The sequence below is a fragment of the Pyrus communis genome, chromosome 1 (genome assembly GCF_963583255.1).
Source record: "Pyrus communis chromosome 1, drPyrComm1.1, whole genome shotgun sequence".
Lineage (NCBI taxonomy): Eukaryota > Viridiplantae > Streptophyta > Magnoliopsida > Rosales > Rosaceae > Pyrus > Pyrus communis.
Window position 1 is genome coordinate 18,082,252 of NC_084803.1, and position 27,412 is coordinate 18,109,663.

General features: G+C 37.7%; 4 protein-coding genes across 5 annotated transcripts; 1 reads left to right on the forward strand and 3 right to left on the reverse strand.

The window, feature by feature from the left end:
- Window positions 1–4,725: 4,725 nt before the first annotated feature.
- Window positions 4,726–7,039, reverse strand: LOC137716387 (B3 domain-containing transcription factor VRN1-like). The gene is made up of 5 exons (XM_068455869.1): window positions 6,821–7,039; window positions 6,226–6,348; window positions 5,542–6,004; window positions 5,271–5,425; window positions 4,726–5,148 (listed from the first exon to the last, which is right to left on the reverse strand). Exons 1-5 carry the CDS (start codon window positions 7,037–7,039, stop codon window positions 4,726–4,728), a joined length of 1,383 nt encoding a protein of 460 aa, XP_068311970.1.
- A 1,552-nt stretch (window positions 7,040–8,591) lies between these two features.
- On the reverse strand, window positions 8,592–10,115 carry LOC137716481 (probable indole-3-pyruvate monooxygenase YUCCA11). The gene is made up of 4 exons (XM_068455970.1): window positions 9,504–10,115; window positions 9,122–9,355; window positions 8,883–9,005; window positions 8,592–8,780 (listed from the first exon to the last, which is right to left on the reverse strand). Exons 1-4 carry the CDS (start codon window positions 10,113–10,115, stop codon window positions 8,592–8,594), a joined length of 1,158 nt encoding a protein of 385 aa, XP_068312071.1.
- A 7,701-nt stretch (window positions 10,116–17,816) lies between these two features.
- On the forward strand, window positions 17,817–22,410 carry LOC137748521 (uncharacterized). Of its 2 annotated transcripts, none has more exons than XM_068488696.1 (11): window positions 17,817–18,257; window positions 18,330–18,508; window positions 18,614–18,836; window positions 18,929–19,070; window positions 19,166–19,366; window positions 19,650–19,781; window positions 19,890–20,018; window positions 20,454–20,872; window positions 21,076–21,292; window positions 21,658–21,848; window positions 21,912–22,410. In XM_068488696.1, exons 1-11 carry the CDS (start codon window positions 17,905–17,907, stop codon window positions 22,015–22,017), a joined length of 2,292 nt encoding a protein of 763 aa, XP_068344797.1. In that variant the 5' UTR covers window positions 17,817–17,904; the 3' UTR covers window positions 22,018–22,410. The 2 variants fall into 2 exon arrangements, with proteins under 2 accessions (XP_068344797.1, XP_068344790.1); XM_068488689.1 differs by having other exon boundaries at window positions 21,929–22,410.
- A 767-nt stretch (window positions 22,411–23,177) lies between these two features.
- On the reverse strand, window positions 23,178–26,842 carry LOC137740613 (uncharacterized). The gene has a single exon (XM_068480454.1). The coding sequence runs from the start codon at window positions 26,365–26,367 to the stop codon at window positions 23,497–23,499; it is 2,871 nt and encodes a 956-aa protein (XP_068336555.1). The 5' UTR covers window positions 26,368–26,842; the 3' UTR covers window positions 23,178–23,496.
- Window positions 26,843–27,412: the final 570 nt, after the last annotated feature.

The window sequence follows — 27,412 nt, forward strand, 5'->3', positions numbered from 1 at the left end:
AACAAATTTGTTGAATCAGTTGCAGCAGTACTGCGTATGAATAATTCCTGCGAACTTCTCCTGTCAAACAGTTTCGCTTTGCAAATGCAGCCCAGCCAACAGATATGTAGTTGAAACGAGTTACGCCAAACAACATCAAATTCACATGCCAGGTTTCATATTAGCCTATAAATGATAGGACAGCTAATTTAACAAAAATAATAGAGAAAAGAGACAAATATAGTCAAACAATAAAATCGATGAGTTTTTGTAAATTGATGATTTTTGTTGATGATTCGGAGTTATAAATTTTAGTTTATGGCATTAATACATGGTTTTAAAATTTAGTACAAGAGATGATCTTATTTTTCATTTTCGCACTAAGGCCCCAAAAGTTTCAGCTTTAGTTAGGTTGGCCGTATACCTACCACTACATATTTATGAATACTTTTACTTACCACCACATATTTCTGAATACTTTTGCTTACCACCATCAAAATCTAAACTCATTCAATGATACTAAGTAGACTGTAAGCAAATATGTACTCATGAATTGTTTGTGAAGAATTTGTTGGCAATATCAGTACGGCTCAAATATGAATTCGAAGGGCCTTTTTTTTTTTCTTTCTTTTTTTCTTTTTTTTTTTTATAAAAAATCCAAATGCCTTTGAGTTACATGGATGTCATTATTTTGCACTTATATGTAGTAAAACCAATAAAGTTTAATGATATTATATGTAGTAAAACCAGTAAAGTTTAATGATATTTCCTTAGCTAGAATTTTTGTCTGACAGAATTAAACTTATGCACCAGATTCCTAGTGTGGGACATCGATTCTATAACGTACGTTGACACTGTTGAAAATGCATGTAATATGTCGATATGTTGTGCAGGCAGTAATTGATAATTTTATGCACGATATATTACCCATGACATATCAACAGTTTATCATATTACCCATGTAATATGTCGATACAGTTTAATTACTGGACTAACTTTTAAAACTATTATGTGATGGATTTCTAGTAAAAACTTATGAGAGAAAAGGTAAAGAACAAAAGGAATTTTCAGAGAGTGTTTTTCAGAGAGTTAGAGTGAACAAATCATAGCTGCTAATTTTATTGATTGATTCATTTGTTTACATTCATTCTTATCTAGCTACAACCTCAAGTACATTGTCCTTCCATTTACAGTTGTGCTATATGTTCACATAAGCCATACACCTCACCTCTAATCTGAGACATACATGCGTCCAGTGTGAGATTGTTTTACACAACATACAATTTGTGAACTTTGCAGAACTAACAGTCTTGTCTTTAGGCTCTAGAACCCGAAGGCCAAGACGTGTTCCTTCCTCGACCGCAATCACAAGATCAAGAAGTCAGCAGCGCGCCCAACGCCACATCAACACATTTTATTCCCCCACATAACTCAGCCGACAAGTTGGCACGCCCCGCACATAACCAAAGGATGTAGTTAGTTTATTAATTACTCGGCATGCACACCACGTAGGATTGGTAGTTTTTAAGGTCAACAGCCTAACATTTTATAAAACTTAAAATAGCACATTAAAATTACAAGAAACAACTTTTAGTCAATAAATGTTTTAGGGTGAATTACAAAAAAAACTACCTCAACTATTGGGCCAATCACAGTTTCATACCTCATGTTTAAAACATTTCAGTGTCATACCTCAACTTATAAATTTGTTGTAATGTCAGACCTCCGTTAACTTTTCTATCAAATTGACCGTTAAATGCTGACGTGGCTTGAGGCGGAGCCCAATTCCTATAAAAAAATTAATTAAATATTAAAAACTAAAAAATAAAATCATTTAATAATTTTTTTAAATGAGGGACCCACTCCTACAAACCCATCCCCCCTTCTTCTCTATCCACCCATGTCCCTCACCCCTAACCTTCCTTCACACTTGTGTCCTCCAACTCTTTTCTTCTTCCTCATCCCCCTTTCTCTCCCCCTCCCTCTCCTCTTCATCCTCCTCCTCCTCTACCATATTCCCCTATAATCCCTACTTTGCACCCTCACTATCCTCAAGGGCGACATTGCCCAAGTCAAAATCCCAGAAATTTTACACTGTGATTTTGAGGTACTCGGAGGAAAAAGACGAAGATCATGAGAGAGAGTATGAGCTCGAGTTGTAAGAGCTCTTGACAGGGCTCTTGATGCGGGTCGATGTACGTGGAGTTGTTAGGGGTCGAGCTACGATTTCAGAGATAACGATACAGTGAGGGCGCAAAAAGAGGATTGGCGTCGGTTGGCGTTGTTGCAATAGTGGTGGCAGAGGCGGCGACGGAGACGATCTGCAAAAAGGACAGCGACGACGAGAGGGGTGGGCTTCGTCTGAGCCTTAGTTCTCATAGCCCATAGGAGAAGACGAAAAGAGTTGAAGGATGAAGTAATTAGTCTAGGATTTAATGGGCATTTAAGGGTTTTTGGAGAGTTGCAGAAGTAGGAAGACTTGACTAGAATTTGGTAGAGGTGGCTGGGTGGAGAAGACGATCGAGTAGGGAGGATGAAGACGAAGGAGAGTCATGGTGGGGTTCTAGTTTTGGTGGTGAAGGATGGTTGGGGGTAGGGGACACGGGTGCATAGGGAAGAAGAGGGATGAGATTGTAGGTGCGGGTCCTCCATTTAAAAAAAAATTATTAAATGATTTCATCTTTTTTGTTTTTAATAACCTCTCCAATGCGGTCAAAGATAGATGGAGAGGTTGTTTTCATAATCTTTTCAATGAAGGACATGAAAGGAATATTTCTCTGGGGGAGTTGAGTAACTCAGAAAAGTGTAGAAACTACTTATTTTACCGCCGAATTAGGAAGGAATAAGTGGTTGTTTAGCTTTGAAAAAATGAAGCATAGAAAAGCAGTGGACCCAAATGATATACCAATCGAAGTGTGGAAAGTCTTAGGAGTGACAAGTATAACATGGCTCACAGACCTTTCCGATAGGATTTTGAAAGCGAAGAAGATGCCAAATGAGTGGCAAAAGAGCACTTTGGTGCCTATCTACAAGAATAAGGGCGACGCACAAAAGTGCATGAATTATAAGGGTATTAAGCTAATGAGTCATACAATGAAACTCTGGGAGAGAGTCATTGAGTATAGATTGAGGTAAGAGACACGGGTCTCGGACAACCAATTTGGGTTCATGCCAGGGCGCTCAACCATGGAGGCAATCTATCTCTTACGAAGATTAATAGAAAGATATAGAGATATGAAAAATGATTTACACATGGTCTTTATAGATTTGGAAAAAATATATGATAAGGTCCCAAGAGATATTCTTTGGAGGATTTTAGAGAAGAAATGAGTACGAGTAGTATATATCCAAGTTATAAAGGATATGTATGATGGAGCAAAGGCTATCGTAAGAACTCATGAAGGACAAACCGAAACCTTCCTCATAACTGTAGGGTTACACCAAGGCTTATCTTTAAGTCCTTACCTTTTTGCATTGGTAATGGATAAGCTAACGGGACATATTCAAGATGATATTCCTTGGTGTATGCTTTTCGCAGACGATATAGTGTTAATAGATGAAACTCAGGAAAGGATAAATGTGAAGCTTAACTTTTGGAGAGAAGTGTTGGAATCTAAAGGTCTTCGCCTAAGTTAATCAAAGACAGAATATACGAAGTGCAAGTTTAGTGCAAATGGAGGCCCAAATGAGTTAGGGGTGAGGATCAGAGATTAGGAAGTACCAAAGAGTGACCAATTTCGCTACCTAGGATCTATCTTGCAAAAGAACAGAGATTTAGATAGAGACTTCAACCATAAAATACAAGATGGATGTATAAGTGGAAGAGTGCATCTGGTTTGTCGTGTGACCGTCGTATGCCACTGAAGCTCAAGGGAAAATTTTATAGGACGACAATAAGGTCGACGATACTGTATGGCACTGAATGTTGAGCGGTGAAGCATCAACACGTACATAAAATGGGTGTAGCGGAGATGAGGATGCTTCGTTGGATGTGTGGGCACACGAGAAAGGATAAGATTAGAAATGAAGATATACGAGGTAAAGTAGGAGTAGCCGAAATTCGAGGAAAGATGAGAGAAAATTGGTTACGGTGGTTTGGACATGTGCAACAAAGGCCTACTGACGCTCCTGTTAGAAGATGCGACTACGGGACAGAGATCCATGGCCAAAGGGGTAGAGAAATACCTAGGAAGACTTTGGAAAAGACTCTAAGAAAAGACTTAGAGTACTTGGATCTAACGGAGGATATGATACAGAATAGCCAACCCCACTTAGTGGTAAAAGGCTTTGTTGTTGTTGTTGTTATAATATTTAATTAATTTTTTTAATAGGAAGTGGGTCTCGCCTCAAGCCACGTCAATATTTAACAGTCAATTTGACGGAAAAGTTAACGGAGGTCTGACATTGCAACAAATTTATAAGTTGAGGTATGACATTGAAATGTTTTAAACATGAAGTATGAAACTGTGATTGGCCCAATAGTTGAAGTAGTTTTTTGTAATTTACCCAATATTTTATTACCTTAAAAAAAGCCAACTAAAAATATAGAAAAAATGTCAAAATATTTGATTGAACAATATAAAAAGAAAAAGAAAAATATTAGTTAGTGGATGTTCTTACCAAAAAGAAAACGAAAAACTTAAGGCATTTAAATGGAGAGGTGGATTGTCTGCCGTCCCATTTTTATATTCTCCTCATGCCCTCATGTGATGCGTGGTTACGGTTAAGTCACGTCAACATTTTATATTAATTTTTTATAGAAATAATAAACTCATCACTAGAATTGTTATCAGAATCCTCACTAAACTCATCACTAGAGTCATCAGTAGAATCATCATCCAAGATTTGAACAGAATCACCATCTGCTTGATCCGATTCTTCCATCTTAGGCACCGTTTTTCCCTCATCAATGCTACAACTGGCAGCTTCTTTAGAGCGGAAAATGAAAACATCAAATAAGGGTTTTACGTTGCTAGTTGACACAAAAACACACACATCACCAAGTTCCAAATTATTGTCACAAACAATGTCCATCCAACCACGCCTGAATGTGGCCTTTCCTTCTTCATATCTCAAATCAACAGTCCAAGTTCTCCCATCCGAAACTTGAAGAATGACCTCACAGGATTTCTTAATAGGACGTAGCTTGCAAAACTCAGATGGCAACCACTGGAAGGAACACAAAAATAACAAAGGATAGCATGAATGAGAAAGTAAAAAAGGGAATGAAGATTGAGAATATTAATGATATTATTTACTGACACATGAATACAAAATTTTATTAAGTTTACCAAGAGCCCAGAGTTGGTATAACTGAGCCTCATGACAACAATGAAAGAAGGGTTTTGTGATTTGAAAGCAATAGCTCTCCGAAGAGCTACAACCTCTCCACTTGGAGTGCTAGACGACGTGACTCCATATTTTTCAGCTGGAAAATCACATTTTCCTGTAAAACAATTTGCAGTAGGATATTACAAATTAGCTGAAAACACAATACGTAATACAAATAGAAACAAACATGTCATTTTAGTTTCACTTCCGGTGAGATTTTATAATGCTTACCACTCGAACTTGTTATCCTTTTCTTGTGAGGCTGAGGACTTGGCAATGTAGATTTCTCCCTTGTTTTTCTTGGGCAAGGTAAAAATTTATCACCAGAACCATCACCGGACTTGTAACTCAAATCTTCACCATAATCATCACTAGAATCATTTGCAGAATTGTCACGAGATTCATCATGAGAAGTTAGTTCCATCTTTGGCATTGTTAATGGATATTCAATCTCCGTGCAACTTTTATCAAATATACACACATTGAATTTGTAATTCCCCTCATATCGAAAAACCAGCCAGTGACCGCAATCTAGAGAGTAAAATTTGGAAAACTCTGGCCAACCATTGTCAAACCAAACCTCACCATCCCATCTTCTAAGTTCTACTATCCATTCTGAACCACTTGGAAGCTTAAGACATACTGGATTTGATATTCCTTCACCATATTTCATCACAAATTTCCTTGGAATTCTCTGCATAGCAGAAAACATCCCAAGTAACTGATCAAAAAATTGTGAAAAAAAAGTCTTCGTTTTTGTTGCTAATAAACAAACATAATCGTAATCATAAAATAACTGCAGCGGACATTTGTCACACGCATAAGAAACGGATAATACTTTCTCACTTGGTGTAGCCACACATATATATGTATGGATGAAGAGAGAGAGAGAGAGAGAGAGAGAGAGACTCTTACAAATTTTCTGTCTTTGGAAGTGTCCTCTAGAATGATTTTGAAAAAATGGGGAGTCGTCGGAGAAAATATTGGCCGGTTAATATTTTCCGGGGGAACGGAAGCAATAGACGTTGAATCAAAGTTCTTTCAAAACAGCACTACCAGTTTGTAGAAGGAAAGCTCTATTCACCAAAAAAGTTAAACGAAGCCATAGACGTTGAATCATAGACGTTGAATCATAGACGTTGAATCAAAGTCAAATTACTTGCCTTTAATTAGGTTGAATGCATACTATGAACTAGGCCGGTAAAAGAGTTAGGTTTATTGGGTTTGAGTTGGGTCCAACTCGATCCGTTAATTTGACGGATCATAACCAGTTAAGCTAACGGATTATCCAAATCCAACCTGTTAAATTAACAGAACTTAACGGGTCATCCGTTTCAACTGTTAACAATTTTTTATTTTTTTTTACCAGGTTAACAAACAAACAAAAAAAGAAAAAGCAATTAAGCTCAAACAAAAACAAAACTTTGATTCAGGAGCAAAATCAACATACAACAATTAATTTGGATAAGCTTGGACGAATGCAAAAAATGCAATTAAGTCGACGCTGGACAAAACAACCTTTGGCAATTCCTCTTCTCCCTCTGCAAATTTCACCCCTGCTGGCGGAGTGGGTGTTCGGGATTTCGAAGAATTGCAGACTTTGTGGGATGTCAAAAGCTAAGTTGAGAATTGCGGCGTAGCAAAGGTGAGCGCGAGGGATTGAATCTGAGAGGTGTCTCTTTTCGCGTCCAGCTGATTGCAGCCGTTCGATCCGCACAGGGCCACCCATTTGGGCTTAGGACTATTGAATTTACACAAAAGTCTTCACTAACGGGTGTTAACGGATGGTTAACGGGTTTCACGGGTTCACCCAAAATGATCCGTTATTTAACGGGTGATTAACGAGTTGACCCGTTAACCACCCGACCCGATTATCACTCATCCAAATACTAATTTTAACGGGTCGTGTCGGGTTAATGGATCGGGTTGAAAATGTCAGGTCTACTATGAACGCAACATCCCAAAAAGAGAAGAAATAGTCTTTAAGGATTGTTTGGCACCTCATATTTTTTTGGAAAATTTTATTTGAACCCATATAACCTCTCTTTACACCCAACTTAAACTTCAAATGTGAATTGTCTTTTCTACCTTATTGCATAATTACCATCAAGTATAAGATGAAATTAATAATCAAATTAAAATGTATCAATAAACCCAACTAATAATCAAACTCTACCATCACACAATCTTTATCCAACGTTCATTCTAGCTAAAACCTTAAGACGCTTTCATAGAGAAAAGCAAACTCTTTTTTACTGATAGATGATGCTTTTGAATTTTTAAATCCTCTAACTAAAGTATGAATCGATTTATACAAAAAAAAAAAAAAAAAAAAAAAAAAAAAAATCATTTGATTTGATTTGATTTTTTTTTTTTTTTTTTTTTTTAAGAATTTAAAATTTAGGAACAAAATCAACGCCTTTTCCATGATGCTTGCATATAAGAGATTGTTTTTTTCTCCTCAGTAAATGCCTCAATGTTTGCAGCAGAACGCTCTGCATGAAGTTGGTGTCTGCAGCAGAGACTTCATTCATGTGCTATGAAGCATGCAAGAGGATACCAGTTGAAGAAACAAAGAAAGAGTGGAATAGTTAATCTCATGAGAAAAAAATTCTATTAGATAATGAACCTAGGAACAAATTTGAATCTTTTGGTAGCAGATATAATTGTATCCTACAACATTTTATAAAAGAAATTATATGACAGTTAAGCAAATGTCGCTAGAGAGGCAAATCTTGAATGAGTTGTAAAACATTGATTTTGTGTTTTTATATTCCAAATGGGTGCAAAGATAAATTTATATATTGAATTGAGTTTGTGAGGGTAATTTAGTTCGTAAATTTGGGTTAAAAAGGATATTGATAGTTTAATTAAAAACTAGCATATGGGCACACATAAAGCGTGTGAGAATTTTTTTTTTTTTTTTTTTTTTTGTGTTTTTGAAGGACAATACTTGCATTCTCCTATTTAGTCAATACTTACTACTATGCTAATTAGCTCTATTTGTATGCGAATAAAGAGGAAAATTTTTAATTCTAAAAAAGAAAGATGGATCATATGCAATGCAGGTAAATTCGTATTACATAAATACTTAGTGCAGGTACAACTTCCAAAAACGAATGCAAAGAATCAATTAACTCGCTGAAAATTCAATTCAAAGAATGTAAAGAATTAATGTTACAAATCCTTCAACTTTAATATCATGTCAGCAGGTTAGTATGACATTCATGAATGTAATACGAATGCCATGTTACTGTATCACGCTTGATAATCCATCACAGTCAATCCATTTTCTTGTAGTGTAAGTTCAAACACGAACTAATGTCATTTGCTATACAATGTGCATCATGTGCAATGCCAAGCAATCCACGGCTTGAGAACCCAGCGCTGTAAAGACCATTTTCTGATTTCCAGTGATCTGGGAACCTCTTTTGTGGCATTCCATTGTCGTTAAAGTAGCAGTTGTCATCCTTCACAAGAAAACAATGAACAACGTTATTTGGACTGTATATATCATAAAGAGTAGCAATTCTTCGGTACATGCTAAGAAAACATTAGACATAAACGCATACCTTAAGCCAATTTAGAACGCTGCTTTTGTAGCCTGTAGCAAATATGATAGCATCGTACCAATTATAGGTGCCATTTTCAAATTTGATTAGATTTCCTTCTATGCTTGTTATGGAAGGCAAGACCTGATGAAATTTTTTATCGATAGTTAATTATTTTAATTGTCAACAACATAAGTAAATGTTATAAATCCGCAAGATAAAGAATGAAGATATAAATTATGCATTAAAAATTATTTTACAGTTATTGCTCTGGTTTTAATCTTCTTAATGCAACCAACGTCGATAGTGGGGGATCGACCCTTAGTAGCCTTGAGATAAAAAGGTCCCTGTTTTGGCTTTTGAATTCCGTACTTGGATAAATTTCCGTACTTCAATTTGCCTAATCCTATGACAACCATGTCGACTATTGTAACTGGGAGGAGTTTTAACAAAACCATTCCAAAGAACACAATTTCCTTGTTGAGAACATGTACCTGCGATGTTTACAAAAGTTTAAATATTAAAGTACTTGAAATAAGATGATCGATACAAATTTGAGTGCACATTCAAGGAGCTTAAAAAAAAAAAAGGAACAACTTTAGTTGTCCTTGTGTGGGAGAAAAAGGCAGGCAGAAGTTTTACCGGGCTACGGACAACAATGGAAGTATTAGCTCCCGAACTCGACAAATCATAAGCAATTTCCATGCCTGAATTACCAGAACCAACGACCAAAACATTTTTCCCACCATATTTCTTGCCGTTTTCATACTTGCTTGAATGAATGGCCTGCCCATTGAACCCATCCAAGCCACGCACTTGAGGAATATAACCTACGCTATTTTCACCACTTGCCACCACAAGAAACTTCCCAAGATACATTTCTTGTGCACCCGAAAGCGTGTTCTCGACCTTGACACACCATTTCTCTAAATCCACATCGTAGAAAGCAGACTTCACGCTTCGGTTGCACTTAGGGTTTATGTTGAATTGGGATACATAAGTATCCAAGTATTGAACAAACAAATTCTTGGGGACGTATGTAGGTGTATCTGAAGGGAAAGGCATATAGGGAAGTTCGCAAAATTGCTTTGCTAAGTGTAGCTTCAAACGATCATACGACTTTTTCTTCCAAAGAGAAGCATAGCAATCTTCTCTTTCGAGTACCGCATTTGTAATGTTAAGGTGATTAAGACACGCTGAGGTTGCTAAGCCGGCCGGACCAGCACCGACGACGACCACCTGCACTTCCTCCATTTCTATGTTGAATTTTGGTTAGGTGGTTTTGTCAAGTGACTGAAAGATTCTTGTTTTTGTTTGTCGGAATTTGATTCTGTGTACAACATATTACACGCTCAGGAATTTAAACCCAATAGTACAACACAAAGCCAACTTAGAATAACTAATTACAGGCAGGACTAATTAACGGTTGTTACTCATTTGTAACAAATTTGTTGAATCAGTTGCAGCAGTACTGCGTATGAATAATTCAAAAATTCAGCCCAGCCAGCAGATATGTAGTTGAAACGAGTTACGCCAAACAACATCAAATTCACATGCCAGGTTTCATATTAGCCTATAAATGATAGGACAGCTAATTTAACACAAAATAATAGAGAAAAGAGACAAATATAGTCAAACAATAAAATCGATGAGTTTTTGTAAATTGATGATTTTTGTTGATGATTCGGAGTTATAAATTTTAGTTTATGGCATTAATACATGGTTTTAAAAATTAGTACAAGAGATGATCTTATTTTTCATTTTCGCACTATGGCCCCAAAAGTTTCAGCTTTAGTTAGGTTGGTCGTATACCTACCACCACATATTTCTGAATACTTTTGCTTACCACCATCAAAATCTAAACTCATTCAATGATACTAAGTAGACTGGTAAGCAAATATGCACTCATGAATTGTTTGTGAAGAATTTGTTGGCAATATCAGTACGGCTCAAATATGAATTCGAAGGGCCTTTTTTTTTTTTCTTTTTTTTTTCTTTTTTAATAAAGAATCCAAATGCCTTTGATTTACATGGATGTCATTATTTTGCACTTATATGTAGTAAAACCAGTAAAGTTTAATGATATTATATGTAGTAAAACCAGTAAAGTTTAATGATATTTCCTTAGCTAGAATTTTTGTCTGACAGAATTAAACTTATGCACCAGATTCCTAGTGTGGGACATCGATTCTTTAACGTACATTGACATTGTTGAAAATGCATGTAATATGTCGATACGTTGTGCAGGCAGTAATTGATAATTTTATGCACGATCTATTACCCATGACATATCAACAGTTTATCATATTACCCATGTAATATGTCGATACAGTTTAATTACTGGACTAACTTTTAAAACTATTATGTGATGGATTTCTAGTAAAAACTTATGAGAGAAAGGTAAAGAACAAAAGGAATTTTCAGAGAATGTTTTTCAGAGAGTTTGAGTGAACAAATCATAGCTGCTACTCTAGGTAATTTTATTGATTGATTCATTCCTTTACATTCATTCTTATCTAGCTACAACCTCAAGTACATTGTCCGTCCATTCACAACTGTGCTATATGTTCACGTAAGCCATACACCTTACCTCTAATCTGAGACATACATGCGTTCAGTGTGAGATGATTTTACACAACAGACAATTTGTGAACTTTGCAGAACTAGCAGCCTTGTCTTCAGGCTCTAGAACCCGAAGGCCGAGACGTGTTCCTTTCTCAATCGCAATCGCAAGATCAAGAAGTCAGCAGCGCGCCCAACGCCACATCAACACATTTTACTCCCCCACCGAACTCGACCGACGAGTTGGCACGGCCCGCACATAACCAAAGGACGTAGTTAGTTTATTAATTACTCGGCATGCGCACCACGTAGGATTGGTAGTTTTTAAGGTCAGCAACTTGACATTTTATAAAACTTAAAATAGCACATTAAAATTACAAGAAACAACTTTTAGTCAATAAATGTTTTAGGGTGAATTACAAAAAAAAACTGCCTCAACTATTGAGCCAATCACAGTTTCATACCTCATGTTTAAAACATTTCAGTGTCATACCTCAACTTATAAATTTGTTGTAATGTCAGACCTACGTTAACTTTTCTATCAAATTGACCGTTAAATGCTGACGTGGCTTGAGGCGGAGCCCAATTCCTACTAAAAAATTAATTAAATATTAAAAAGTATAAAGTAAAATCATTTAATAATTTTTTTAAATGAGGGACCCACTCCTACAAACCCATCCCCTCTTCTTCTCTATCCACCCGTGTTCCTCACCCCTAACCTTCCTTCACACTTATGTCCTCCAACTCTTTTCTTCTTCCTCATCCCCCTTTCTCTCCCCCTCCCCATCCTCTTCATCCTCCTCCTCCTCCCCTACCATATTCCCCTATAATCCCTACTGTTGCACCCTCACTATCCTCAAGGGCGAGATTGACCAAGTCAAAATCCCAGAAATTTTACACAATGATTTTGAGGTACTCAGAGGAAGAAGACGGAGATCATAAGAGAGAGTACGAGCTCGAGTTGTCAGAGCTCTTGACAGGGCTCTTGATACGGGTTGATGTACGTGGAGTTGTCGGGGGTCGATCTACGGTTTCAGAGAGCAAAAAAGGGATTGGCGTCGGTTGGCGTTATTGCAATAGTGGTGGCAGAGGCGGTGACAGAGATGATCTGCAAGACTGTCGTAAGAACTCGTGAAAGACAAACCGAAAGCTTCCTCATAACTGTAGGGTTACACTAAGGCTCATCGTTAAGTCTTTACCTTTTTGCATTGGTAATGGATAAGCTAACGGGACATATTCAAGATGATATTCCTTGGTGTATGCTTTTCGCAGACGATATAGTATTGATAGATGAAACTTAGGAAAGGGTAAATGCGAAGCTTAACCTTTGGAGAGAAGTGTTGGAATCTAAAGGTCTTCGCCTAAGTCAATCAAAGACAGAATATACGAAGTGCAAGTTCAGTGCAAATGGAGGCCCAAATGAGTTAGGGGTGAGGATCGGAGATTAGGAAGTACCAAAGAGTGACCAATTTCACTACCTAGGATCTATCTTGCAAAAGAACAGAGATTTAGTTAGAGACCTCAACCATAAAATACAAGCTGGAGGAATGAAGTGGAAGAGTGCATCTGGTGTGTTGTGTGACCGTCGTATGCCACTGAAGCTCAAGGGAAAATTTTATAGGACGACAATAAGGCCAGCGATGATGTATGGCACTGAATGTTGAGCGATGAAGCATCAATACGTACATAAAATGAGTGTAGTGGAGATGAGGATGCGTCATTGGATGTGTGGGCACACGAGAAAGGATAAGATTAGGAATGAAGATATACGAGGTAAAGTAGGAGTAGCCGAAATTCAAGGAAAGATGAGAGAAAATCGGTTACGGTGGTTTGGACATGTGCAACGAAGGCCTACTGACGCTCCGGTTAAAAGATGCGACTACGGGACAGAGGTTCGTGGCCAAAAGGGTAGAGAAATACCTAGGAAGACTTTGGAAAAGACTCTAAGAAAAGACTTAAAGTACTTGGATCTAATGGATGATATGATACAGAATAGCCAACCCCACTTAGTAATAAAAGGCTTTGTTGTTGTTGTAATATTTAATTAATTTTTTTAATAGGAAGTGGGCCTCGCCTCAAGCCACGTCAACATTTAACAGTCAATTTGACGGAAAAGTTAACGGAGGTCTGACATTGCAACAAATTTATAAGTTAAGGTATGACATTGAAATGTTTTAAACATGAAGTATGAAACTGTGATTGGCCCAATAGTTGAAGTAGTTTTTTGTAATTTACCCAATGTTTTATTACCTTAAAAAAAGCCAACTAAAAATATAGAAAAAATGTAAAAATATTTGATTGAACAATATAAAAAGAAAAATAAAAAGATTAGTTAGTGGATGTTCTTACCAAAAAGAAAACGAAAAATTTAAGGCATTTAAATGGAGAGGTGGATTGTCTGCGGTCCCATTTTCATATTCTCTTCATACACTCATGTGATGCGTGGTTACGGTTAAGTCATGTCAACATTTTATATTAATTTTTTATAGAAATAATAAAACAAAAAGTAATAGGAATATAAAATGTTAACGTGGCTTAACCGTGACCACACAAACAGAAGGGCATGAGAAGAGTATGGAAATGGGAGGGCAAACAATCCACCTCCTTTAAATGGCTGTGAAGTTTATTTGTCTACTACCAGACTTTCAAATGATTTATGGCACGTTTACGTACCCGTAATCGGAATCAATTTACGGAATTGGATTCCGATTACGGCATACACCTTTGTTTACGTAATCTTGGGGAATCAAAAGACATGTGGGGTCCACACGCATTAAGGAATCCAACTCCTAATTTTGGAGGAATTGGACTCCCTACAAAAGGGTGGTATTTCAATTCCTTATGACTTGAGGATTCTGGAATGGATTTTATTTACCAATTATGCCCTCACTTGTTTCTAATTATCCCAACATTGCCCTTCATTTGGCACTCATTATGCCATCTTTTAATAAATAAATAAAACCTATTTACATATTTTTATATAGATGAATTTTATTATATAAATTTAATTCAATTAATTAGTATGAAAATAATTTATTTATGTTAGGGAAATTTAGTAATCAACCTAGTTTTCATTCCGATTGAAGTGAATTAATAAACAATTTATATGGATTCAACATCATTCATGTCATCTTTTAATAAATAAATAAAACCTATTTATATATTTTTATATAGATGAATTTTATTATATAAATTTAATTAAGAATTTAATTAAATTAATTGGTGTGAAGATAATTTATTTATGTAAGGGCAATATAGTAATCAACCGAGTTTTCATTCCGATTGAAATGAATTAGTAAACAACTTATATGGACTCAACATCATTCCTAGTCTGATTCTAGACAATTTTAGTAAACAACTTCGATAGGAATCCGATTATGATTTCACCTCATTTCAATTCATCCTTAATCCAATTCCTCCTCGAGAAGGAGATGGGAGATAGAGAGAGTTGAATACCGAAAAAAAAAAAAAAAAAAGAGTTGATTGATTTTGAAATCAAATTGGAATAGGTTAATTAGTTTATTTGACTCGTGAAACTATCATTTACTCTCACTTCATCTTTTGAAACTGGTTTCGTCTATTTTGTCCCATGAAACTGTCATTTTTGTCGTATTTAGTTTCAATTCATCCTATTTTCCATTCCATCAAATATGTTAAATTAAAGAATGACATTTTATTTTTTTTATACAACTCTTTGCCTTCAACTTGCATACTAAGGTAACCCCAATCTCTTAATTGATTTCTCTCTGCAAGAGCTATTCCCTCCGACCCTTCTACTTCTCCATCCGATTGCCATTTTGAGAGTTGGCGGCTTGGAATTTTTCTTTTTACTTTCTGCCTTCTTTTCATACCATAGTCCCCATCTTGCAGCCCCTTTCCCTCAACCCCACCCCTTCCATTTCTCCATCACCAACCTACACATCTATCAATTTGAACCATTTTCTTCCGCACAATCTTCCTTCTTCCTTACCCAAAAATTAGATCTTAAAGTTTTGGACCTAATTTGGAATTTCGATTGTTGTACTTTAAGATTTGATTTTGGCTTAGGGTGTGCTTGCCATTTTTGGGTTGATTTTGTTGTGCCTTGGTATTTGCAGATCCACTTTGGTTTTGGTTGCTCCATGGCAGCTATTCCGATGGGTAATGGCCGGAGACAGGCGGCGTTGGGCTGGTTCTACTTAATGGGGACTAAGGTTTTTTCGGATGTTTTTACTTTTGGGTTTACTACTTTTGATGTCTTGTTGTTTTCATTTGATGTTGGTGCCCCTCTTCCTTCTCACATTTGTGGATTTCACCTCTACAGTGGTGGGTCGGATCGTTCAAGAGTCATGTTTGACTTATCCTTTGATCGCTTGAAGATGACGCCTATTGCTAGTTCCGGTTGGATGCTACAATACCATCTTCTACAGATCACTTGTTGAGGCTTCGGTCTCCTCTTTGGTTCACCAGCTTCTGGCGGCGGCGGTTGCAGGAAGATTGAAGAAGTTGCTAGGCCTTCTTGTCTTTTTCTTTTTTTCTGGGCTCCAATTTCTTTTGTTTTATTTTTGGCCTCATTTTTTGTAAACTTACTCGTTGGTAATGAAATGAACCTTGAACAAAAAAAAAAAAAAAAAAAAAAAGTAATCCCAATTTCATCGAAAACTCTAATTCAAACCCCCTGTCTCTCTTGCGGATTAGTGTAGAGTTGTAGCTGCAGCCGTTGGTAAAAGCAAATAATTGTTTGGGTTTCAAAAGCAAATAATTGTTTGGGTTTCAAAAGCAAATAATGGTTTGGGTTTCAAATGCAAATAATTGTTTGGGTTTCAAAAGCAAATAATGGTTTGGGTTTCAAATGCAAATAATAGGTTGTATTTTAAAATCTAATTCAAGCCACTCATTGAATCCAACTGCTCTACAACAGCTCTGCATCAATCTTCAAGAGAGATAGACAGGAGTTTGAATTATAGTCATCGAAAATGGAAATTGAGATTGTTTTACCAAACAAATTGGATGCAAAAAATTGTGTTAAAAATAAAAGGTCCATACTATTGTTTAATTTAATGTTTATTTGACAAGATGAATGAAAATGGGATGAACTGAGGCTAAATAAAACAAAAAAGCAGTTTCATAAGATAAAGTGAGACAAACAATTTCATGGCATAAAGTGAGACTAAAGGACAGTTTTATGGTGCAAATCAAGACTACTAAAATTTCGCACCCTGTGTTAAATACTAACTAATGATTATTAAAATAAGTAAGTAAAAAACTTACATGGACTTAAATAAATGTTAAATAATATGACGAGTACAAAAGTAGAAGGACCTCAATCAAAGTTCTATAACTCATAAAACCATCTCCAAACGATATGTCAAATCATAAGTGGAATACCACGTAATTAAATTTGAAGATAGAAAGAAGTTTCAACCGATATATCCATCTTACGTGGATTAATTATTTAATTATTTTATTGTGGTGGGTCTCAATAATGTACCAATTATAAATTTTGAAAATGGGTCTTACAAGTATTATTTATAATATAAAAAAAAAACAAATGAATTTGTGTTTCTATTCACTTGTAAGTGACAGATATTAGGCTCGATTCTCGCCAAAAATGAATTTGAATCACCCTATTGCTAGTTCAATGTGAGACTTAACTTAAAATTTTCACCTCTTTAGTGTAAATAATATCGTTTATTAAAAAAAAAACAAATGAATTGAAGGATGAGAAAATTTGACATTGGCACATTAGCCATCACATCAACATTTGACATTTATTAGCCAAACAATGTTGAAGGCTAAGAATGATAAGTTACCCTTTTGTATTCGATTGTGATTTTAAAGATTTTAATGAATTTATAAATCCATGATATTTTTTTATATAGAGGAAATTGTAGTAATGGTCCATCAACTATAATCTAATTGAAGTAATGGTCATTCAACTAAAAATCTATGCCCATTGGTTTCTTAACTCATCAAAACGTGCATATGTGGTGTTTTTTCATCAACTTAGGTTAAACTTCCATCAAAATGAGCACGTGTTATGCACGTGAGACTGAATAAAGGGACAAATATGAAAAATTAAATAAGAAAAATTGTAGCAATGGTCCCTCAACTTTAACTCAATTGAAGAAATGATCCATCAATTTTAACTCAATTGGAACAATGATCCCTCAACTTAAACTCAATTAAAGTAATGGTCCCTCAACTTTAACATAATTACCAATTCATGGCTTATGTGTAGAAAACAGGAATCCAATTTATATAGAAAACAGAGAGTTTAAAAACATAATTGGATAAGAAGACGCTAACCGCGGGACACCAGAGCAATCCATCAATCTACCGGCCAAACTCGCGTTTAATTCTCCCACATTTTCGCCCAAAGGTTATAAAATCGGAACGCACATTTGACCCATGGTCAAACACTCAAACTACAAGACCCATTTTTGTAATTTGGCTTCACATAAAACCCCGAGCGTAAACCCACCAACAACATACCACCGACATGCGCCACCTCCTAAAACCCCTCCGCCACCATTTCCGCCGTCTGCGGTGGGCCCACCACAAGGCCCAGAAGCCTGCACCGACCCCCTCAGCGCAACCGAGACCGCCACGGCCGCCGCAGAAGCCCGAGAGCTTCACCTTCCACGACCACACGTGGGAGGACCCGTACAACTGGATGTCGAAGCTCAACGACAAGGTGGCGATGCGGCACCTGGATATGTACATGGAGCAAGAGGAGAAGTACACGGAGGCCGTCATGTCCGGCACCGACCGCCTCCAGAGCAAGCTCCAGTCCGAGATGGCCTCTCGCATCGCCTCCGACCTCTCCACCCCTCCCCTTCGCTGGGGCCCCTGGTATGAACGGTAATTATCACCTCAATTTCGTCCATTTTCTGGGTTTCCGGCTTGAGAATCAGACGTTTGCAGGTTGTACTACCGGCGCGTGGAGGAGGGGAAGCAATTTCCGGTGCTCTGCCGGAGACTAGCGAATTTAAACGACGAGTTCATTTCACACAAATCGCCGTCTTCCGGATTCGATTTCACTTCGGGAAAAAGGATCGAGCAGAAGCTCATTGATTACAATCAGGAATCACAAAGATATGGGGGTAAATTGCTAATCTTCTACTAATTTTTGTTAAAAGCTGGATTTTTTTTTTTTTTTTTTTTTTTTTTTTTGTTTGGAAATTGAGTTTGTGTTGAATTTTGTGTAGGTTATGCTTACGAAGAGTTATCGGAAGTATCGCCGGATCATCGATTTATAGCTTACACAATGTATGATAAGGAGAGTGACTTGTTTAGATTATCTGTTAGGAATTTGAATTCTGGTGCATTGTGTAGTAAGCCGAAAGCAGAGCGTGTTTCAAATTTGGCTTGGGCCAAAGACGGGCAGGCATTGCTTTATGTTGTCACTGATGAAAACAAGCGGCCTTATAGGTCAGTAATTTGCGAATTTCTACTATTTATGTGTGCTATTTTGTTGTACCGGAGTGAAAATGTTGGTAATTCTAGCCTTTTCGATCAATCAGGATATATTGTAGCACGATTGGATCAACCGATGATGATGTTTTGATTCTGGAAGAACCAAATGAAAATGTTTATGTTAACATCCGACATACTAAAAATTTCCAGTTTGTGACGGTGCATACTTTCTCCACCACGTCTTCCAAGGTATTGTTTTGAAGATGACTTTGTGTTGGTAATAGGCTAAAGCATCAATTTTAGTTCAAGTGATATAGTAATTAGTAATTGTGACCTCTTTTTAGGTGTTTTTGATAAATGCAGCTGATCCATTGTCCGGGATGAACTTGGTTTGGGAGTGTGAAGGTATAGCCCATGGCATACTTGAGCATCATCAAGGATATCTTTATCTGTTTACTGATGCTTCAAAAGAGGGCCAGTCAACCGATTACCATTATCTTCTTCGTAGTCCTCTAGATTCTTCTTCAAGTCCAAGAATATGGGAGGTCTGTGGTTTAACTTTACATTATTATTATTATTATTATTTAAATCAATCTTTCGTTTTTCTATTTCAAAGTTTTCTGCTTTTGAATGTTTGTGATTATTTCCTTGTGATATGCCCTATAGCAGTTCTCTTTGTTATTAACATGACATTTTGTTTAGTAGCTTTTTTTTTCCAGCATCGAGTATGAGCATTTCAGTTCGATTATCTGTTTTATCTGAGTGATATTTCTCGTTTAATGTGGATAGTTAAACCCAGGCAATAATTTACTTTCTTATTTACCGCAGAATGTATTCGCCAATGACAAGGACTGGGTTTTTGAGGATCTTGATTTCAGCCATACACACTTAGTAGTTATTTTAAGGGAAGGGCGAAACTTTAAACTTTGTTCAGTCACTTTACCTTTGCCTGCTGGGAAGGTAGGTCAACTGCATCATGCATTGTTAACAATAATTTCAATGTGAAAGAATTTGAAATATGCTCTTGACTATTATTATTCTCATTTTTTTCACCTCATGCTGTATCAGGGGGCAGTGCATCTAAAAGAGCTTCACCCCCAATTCCTGCCCCTTCCAAAATATGTTTCGCAAATATCACCTGGACCAAATTATGATTATCATTCATCAGTGATGCGCTTTACAATAACATCGCCAGTGGTACGTGAGTTACAATGATCACTTCTAAAGACTGGCAGGATTCTTCCATAGATTTATGCTTTCATAATGTGTTTCCATCATAGAAACGAAGTTGTTAAAATGTCAAGACTGTAATTTGAGCTCCTTTTTTGAATGGGTTCTGTAAATTAATCCTTATGCCAAACAACTAATCTCAAAATTTTGATTGTCTACCTGGTTTGGTTTAGAATTTGCAATGTATTTGAATTTCAAGGTTTTCACTTTTCAGGTTAGGTTTATTAAGCACAATAGACATCATTCTGTTTTATGGTTACTGAATTTGTACCACTCTGGGTAGCACCAAAAGGAGAGTATGAGGTTTCATTACCATTGTGCACATGTGTTTGGAATCATCTATCCATTTGTGTTCCATGTCCAAAGCCCAAATTATGAACCCAATCTTCTTAACTTTCGCAGATGCCCGATGCTGTGGTTGATTATGACCTGTCAAATGGAAAGTGGAATATCGTTCAACAGCAGAATATCCTTCATGAAAGAACACGGGTTTTGTATGGAACAACTTCCATAGAAAGCATCAACGAGGAGACCATAAATTCAAAACCTTTGAATTTTATAATTGATGCCAACTCTGATGATGCTCAGTTGTGGAATGATCTTTCTGAGTTTTATGCTTGTGAACAGTATAATGTATCTTCTTATGATGGAGTTTTTGTTCCATTGACTGTTGTATACTCCCGTAAAAACAAGAAAGAGGATCAGAACCCTGGATTGCTTCATGTCCATGGAGCTTACAGTGAGCTTCTGGACAAGCGGTGGCGGAGTGAGTTGAAAAGCCTTCTTGATCGTGGTTGGACCATCGCGTATGCTGACGTTAGGTCTGGTTTGTGTTGAATACCATTTCTAAGTTACTCCAGGCTTAGTTTCAGTCATACCGAATAAACTTGGTAGATTTTTAACTAAAATTTTTCGGTGGAGGTAGGGGTGTAGTTTGTATCTGATGCACTGCGAAAGTCACATTATTTTTCCTTCCTAATAGCCTTGTGATTGCCTACTAACCATGTTTGGATAATATTCCCAGAGGCGGAGGAGGTGGAGGTAAGAAGTGGCACCATGATGGAAGGTGTACAAAGAAGATGAATTCCATCAAAGATTACATCTCCTGTGCCAAATTCCTTGTTGACAAAGAAATTGTCCATGAAGACAAGCTTGCTGGTTGGGGTCATAGTGCTGGAGGACTCGTCGTTGCTTCAGCCATCAATCAATCCCCATATTTATTTAAGGCTGCAATTTTGAAGGTAAACATGGATCGTCCTCCGCTTTTAATTTTAATTGTCTATTAGGTTACCCATTAGTTCTTTTTGTACGGTTTTAGTGTGGTTTGCTTTGGTTAAATAAACTTAGTTGTTTCTAATTCGAGGTCTAGTTTTGTTTTGCTTCTCAGCACGAAGAGATTGTCATGATATTCTCTTGACAATTGTAATTTGGTTATTGAAAGATCATTGGTAATTGAGGGAAACTAATACATTGGGAACTGACATTTTGCAAGCATATGTCTGTAAGGAGGCATTTCATTCTTTATTTTTTTAGTAAATAAATACATAGTCATGCTGAATTTCTTCTTATTATCTTTATAAATTAATTCATTTCCTCTGTGCTTCAGGTTCCATTTTTAGACGCAACAAACACTCTTCTCGCTCCCATTTTACCGCTTACAGCTGCTGACTATGAAGAGTTTGGATACCCTGGGGACATTGATGATTTTCATGCTATACGTGACTATTCTCCTTATGACAACATCCAGAAGGATGTTCTTTATCCAGCTGTCATGATCTCCTCATCTTTCAATACACGGTAATTTTTCATCTACCCTTTGTTATTTTCACTTTTCAACTGTTTAGGATTTTCACAAGTCAGAAAGTGGCATGTTTCAGATTTGGAGTTTGGGAATCTGCAAAATGGATCGCACGGGTTCGTGAACTTACAATTTATGACCAAAATCGTCCGGTACTGCTTAATTTAACAACCGATATAGTGGAGGAAAACAGGTACCTCCAGTGCAAGGAGTCGGCACTGGAGTCTGCATTTCTTATAAAGGTGATGGAATCATAGATCCTATTTCGCTTTCCCTGTCCGTAGTGAATCTGCTGATCAGCAACCGAGAGTCTAGATGCTGGAAACAAGTGTCACTCACAAGGTCTTCATACGAAATTGGTATGACCTAATTTAGTTCGTTATGCTAAAGCAACCTGTGGAATCAAGCCAGAAGAGCATCCCCCGAGAAACTATAGTGTGGTTTGTAACACAGTCACGTGATATAACCAATCCATGCGTTATATAATGTATGGCACAAGTTGCTTTCAACTTTTGTGCTCATAGTTGTTATCTCTACATTTATTAATGAAATCGAAGGTAAGATAAAGGTATCATTGCCCTCTATATATTTTACTCGTGATGGTGATTTTGACCGGCACTATCATGATATAATAGTTTAGTTGGCAACTACAAATTCAGTGGGATCAAATTTGTCAACTGATCACTGTCATCACCCACCCTGGGAAAGTTTCCCTTAGAAGTTCGGTCTTCCCCAAGTACCTACTTCCTCTCCCCACGTAAGGATACCTTAATGTGGGATATGCTATTTTCTGGTTAGCTGTCATTGCTTTGGTTCTTTACAAGTACCGGTCGAAATGATCATTAATTTGATCGTTATGTCATCAATGTTTAGTTGATATTTGATTTAAAACCAAGGACTCGCCGAAATAATGAGATTTTAAATCTCAATTGTTCAAATGATCGACATTTAACGGAGATGTGATTAATGCTTGGTTGATATTTTATTTTAATCAGTTTCAGCTGTTGGATTCGTAAATTGATCATTTCGATTGTCCCTAAAGCCTTGCACAGATAAAATAAAAGCAGTAATTGTTGTCAGTGATGACAAGCTTCAAATCTATTTACCCCTCAACCACGGACGCCATCGTCGGTTTCGGTGAAAAACACCGGTGACAATCGGACCAAACCAAACCGTCATTAGCGAGCTCGGTTTGCCGGATTTCCAAGTCCGTAGGGTGAAACTTATCACACATCTTCAGAAGAAGAATGCTAAAAAGAAAGAGTGCAAAACCCATGAATCTTCTTTTGCAACAAGTCAATTATACCATGAATTGTACAAGAGCAGAGTGAGTAATGGGAACAATTCCAAGTAAAATAAGTCTGCTAAACCAACTCTACAACAACCCTTTCTTTCTAGCAGAAAATAGCAAACAAAGTAAAATAAGTCTGCAATAAAAAAAACTATAGGGCAAAAGGGGAGAATACAGAGGTTAACAAATTCATCTACCTGCATCGATGAGCTATTTGTGGAAGAACAAAAGAATGCTACCACACAGAAAAGTCAGGAACTAAGGCCATTCCATCCCTTCGGCATGGAAGTCATCTGCTCGGATGCTCAGACAGTGGTAACCAATAAGTTTCAATGTAAAATAGGTCATTTTCTTTCTCAACTTTGAACAATATCATTGACAGATACAACAGATTTCGTCTCAGATTCTTCATCGACAGTTGACAGCCCACCATCTCTGATAAAGGCTGGATTAAGAAAATTTGCTACAAAAGCCCATAACTTGTAAACATCCTCAAAGTTGGTTAGGAATCCCAAAGAAGCTGTAACAACCTCAAGCCGTACGAACTCGCTTTTTCTACCATTCCTGCCCTTCTCCATTGGCCTGCAAAGGGTAGTATCTTGAAGATTCAAAACTCCTTCTTTCTGTCTTGGACCATCCATGATTCGTATGTGACTGAGGAAACCAATGCCAAGCGCGATTCCTTCTTTTTCAGCCAGTTTCTGTACAACTTCTGGATTGATCAGCCCTCTATTCCGGTCTTTCACATTGAAAGCTACAGCTGCTCCCCTTTCGTATTTTATTTTTGGGCCATAGATGTTAACAAGATTTATTCTTTTGTCTCCATCTGATCCAGGCAATCTTAGCTGTAGCAAAGAGGTCACAAGCCAATTGACCAAAAATCGAAGCCGGGAGGTGGTTTTATTGAGACCTAACGTATTGACATGATCAAGATGCCGACATATTATCTCGGGTTCCCTCCTGTCCCAGTCTTGCCCATCACCATATTCCCCATCACTAGCGGAATCTTCAGCCTCCAGACTAGTCACAGAAATTTCTCCTGTTTCAAGATTATGGCTTACATGGCCTTTTTCAGTGCTAAAGGACACCCTTCTCCCCCGGCTTGGTTGCTCATTCTCTTCCAATCCAAAAAACCTACCATTTCCAAATTTACTCCCCTCCCTTCTCCCTAACAACCTAAACTCACCTTCAGTTTCTCTTCTTATGGTGCAACCTCTAATCTCTCTGCAACTTTCAACGGTTGATCCATTTTCTAGGTTCTGATGCTGAGAAGTGGAAGTTGAATTTTTGTGACAAAATCCATTTGTGCCAGAATTCAACAGTGACCCATTGGACAAGGGTTCAGTGGTTCTGCATTCTTCTTGGATCTCTCCATTACACTGATCAGAAGCCCCTTTACCATTTCGTGAAGTGGGACCTGCTTCTGCAAATTGTTCTTCATTGACCTCCTTGACAGAGTCCAGCTCCTGAGAAATTGATAGGACAGCGGCGTCAAATGATAACACATGACAGTCATCATGTAGCCCTGAGTTTACCCTTTTATCATCAAATATGGGGCTGCCATACAGCCTAGAAGCAGGTTTTGGGGAAACTTGCTTACGATTCTTCCGGCCAGAAAACCAAAATGGAGGCAGAGGCGAGGCAATCTTATGTTTGTTAATCTGACCAGAATGGTCGGAACCCATTGGGCTCTGACCCAAATCAATCCAATACGAATTGTCAGATGAATCGTCTTCACTGAAGATTGGGCTCTTCATAACCTCCCCCGCTGAGACACTCTCAGCTTCTTCAAATAAGGCGCTCGTCCCATCCCTGTCAGAGCTGTTATCATGCTCCATCTCAGTCTCAAATACATCCCTCACCTGAGAAGATGTGTATGCTCCAGAGAAAGCAGGCATCGGCTTTCCCTGCTGAGTTTCAGTGGTTATCTCACCATTTTCAGCTACTTCATCATCCTCAGTTCCGGCCAATTTCTCCAGACCATCTATCGAATCACTAAGATATAATGGGTATTCAGGGGTAATCTTCACCATTCCAGACCCAGTTGACCCTGACTGATTTTGAAGGCATCCGACTACTGATTTCTTAATCAGAAGACATCCAAATCCAGTTGGATCAAACCCAAAAACCTTGTAAAACGATGTGATGATAAAATCAGGCCGGAAAAGGGACAGTCCAAGTGAATCCATGTCCTTTGGACCCAACGACCCTGCATCAAGCAAGACATGCCAATTGTTCTGCTGAGCCAGTGCCATCCACTGGTAAGAATACTTGGCCCCAGTAACCCTAGACTGTACCGGAAATACAAAAAGCCCGGCCGCAGAATCCTTCTTCCTCCTCTTCTTAATCGAAATCTCCTTTCTCAAATCAGTGGTGCAGAGTTTCAATGTTGGCCACTTAAACCAAGCACTGTGAACCTTCGCACCTTTCTCTCTAGCACTCTGAGCCATCCAATTCACAGACTGGCTCTCATAATCGAACATCGTCAACAATTTCTTGTTCGTATGAAAAGGGTACGATTCGGCCAACAATTTAAATGCAGAACCTCTACTCACAGTAAAAACAAGACCATATTCACTCTCAGGAATGTTTAAATAATCCATAATCCTAGTTTTTATATCATGTTCCACAGAGCCTTTCTCAGCACCGCCATAAAGTGCGTGATTATTCAAATTAGCAGTTATCTCAGACAAGCTAAATGTTGAAGAATCCCAATAGTGCAGTGTCTGAAGGTACGAAAAAAGCCCGAAACCGCAGTAATCAAGGCATACCTTTGGAGACAAATGTGCATACTCCTCTACCCTCAGCTGATCGATCTTCTCCGAAGACTGGTAATTCGAGTACATGGTGAGGAACTTCGTGAATGCTTCATGGAGGTCAGGGATGGCGTCTTCGGACTCAAAAATCCGGTCAGCAGCAAGGGCAGTGGCACAGAGAAACTCCCGCTGAGCATGGAGCCTGGCGAGCGATCTGGACCTTCCAATCCCCTCGTCCTGGTTGGCAATGGCCTCAGACTCCATGTCCTGAGATTTGAAGAGGAACCCATCTTCTGAAGCTTCCTCCAGAGCCTCTCTGAGCTTGTTTTCTTGAATTTTCCGGAGAATTAACGGGTTTCTCTTGGCGTCGGAGTCCGAATCCGACCCATTTTTCTTCCCGCTGGTGCTGCTCTTCCTGTCCAGGAACAGAGCAGCGCAGTAGGATAAGGGCTTCCATAGTGAAAAATGCATGAAACCCTAATTCCTCTTTTGGGAATTGAGATTTGGGGGAGATTAAGAAAACCCAAATCTTTATTTTTTGAGATTTGGGTTGAATTTTCAGAAAGGTGTTATCTTTACAGAGATCGGAAAACCCCCATTTGAAAGGAAGCTGGTGGCTGAGTGAAGCAACTCCTTCCAGCTCAAAAAACACCACCAAACGTCAACTGCCAGTGCAGCAGCACAGTTAATGGGAAAGCAAGCCCACCACCACCTCTACACCAAATGCTCTCATTCACTCAGATTCTTGGCAAAACCAAATCATATTCGTGTGTTGATTATTTGGCAACCACCAATGGCCTCTCTCTCTCTCTCTCTCTCTCTCTCTATACAACTCTCTCTCTGAGTCTCTACAATCTTCTTCCCACACTAATCCCTGGCTAACAAACAGAGAGAAAAGGACATTGACTTTCACAAATCCTATGCCAACTGGTGTGTTGTAACTTGTTTATGCATTTTGCTTTCCAATTTTTAATCAATCAATCTGTCCCTGATAATTAACAATCAGGTTTTAGTTTTGGAATTGTTGGCGGTGGGACCCTTTGGAGCCACTTTTCCCTAGTGGTCAATGGTGAAAAGTCAAATGATCAGTTGGCTAAAGCTGATTTCTGTCCAACTAGGCAGCTCGAATGGATTTCACACAGCTCCTCACCCCTATTTTTTTCCAATCTTAAATGACTTTTTGCCAACAACATATTCTTGCAATATGATGAGATTATTTTGGATTTGGTTACTTTTTTCAGAGATCCGCTTTAAAAATGGATGATTCAGATTATTTTGCAACATTATATGATAAAAAAAATTAAAAAATATTTATTGGTTTACCTCTCCAATTTGTATAAAACTACCAATTTTTTCTATAAATTTTAATTTTAGTCAATTATCCCTCTAAATTTTTGTAATTAATCAATTTTCCTTCTGAACTTTAACTTTAGTCAATTACCCCCCCTCCCTAAAATTTTATAACTAGCCAAATTCCCCCCCTAATGTTAGATTTTAAAAAATTTCTTCCAATTTT

What these genes read in the sequence shown, in the direction of transcription:
- LOC137716387 (XM_068455869.1), bottom strand. Translation starts at nt 7,039, where the DNA reads ATGGGTGGCCCTGTGCGGATCGAACGGCTGCAATCAGCTGGACGCGAA. An exon ending in CTTCCAAAGACAGAAAATTT is followed by an intron (nt 6,005 to 6,225) that starts GTAAGAGTCTCT and finishes TCTGCTATGCAG; the next exon opens with AGAATTCCAAGGAAATTTGT. An exon ending in AAGGATAACAAGTTCGAGTG is followed by an intron (nt 5,426 to 5,541) that starts GTAAGCATTATA and finishes ATTGTTTTACAG; the next exon opens with GAAAATGTGATTTTCCAGCT.
- LOC137716481 (XM_068455970.1), bottom strand. Translation starts at nt 10,115, where the DNA reads ATGGAGGAAGTGCAGGTGGTCGTCGTCGGTGCTGGTCCGGCCGGCTTA. An exon ending in CCATTGTTGTCCGTAGCCCG is followed by an intron (nt 9,356 to 9,503) that starts GTAAAACTTCTG and finishes TAAACATCGCAG; the next exon opens with GTACATGTTCTCAACAAGGA. An exon ending in TTAAAACCAGAGCAATAACT is followed by an intron (nt 9,006 to 9,121) that starts GTAAAATAATTT and finishes AAATTTCATCAG; the next exon opens with GTCTTGCCTTCCATAACAAG.
- LOC137748521 (XM_068488689.1), top strand. Translation starts at nt 17,905, where the DNA reads ATGCGCCACCTCCTAAAACCCCTCCGCCACCATTTCCGCCGTCTGCGG. An exon ending in TTAAGGCTGCAATTTTGAAG is followed by an intron (nt 21,293 to 21,657) that starts GTAAACATGGAT and finishes TCTGTGCTTCAG; the next exon opens with GTTCCATTTTTAGACGCAAC. An exon ending in TCCTCATCTTTCAATACACG is followed by an intron (nt 21,849 to 21,928) that starts GTAATTTTTCAT and finishes GGCATGTTTCAG; the next exon opens with ATTTGGAGTTTGGGAATCTG.
- LOC137740613 (XM_068480454.1), bottom strand. Translation starts at nt 26,367, where the DNA reads ATGCATTTTTCACTATGGAAGCCCTTATCCTACTGCGCTGCTCTGTTC.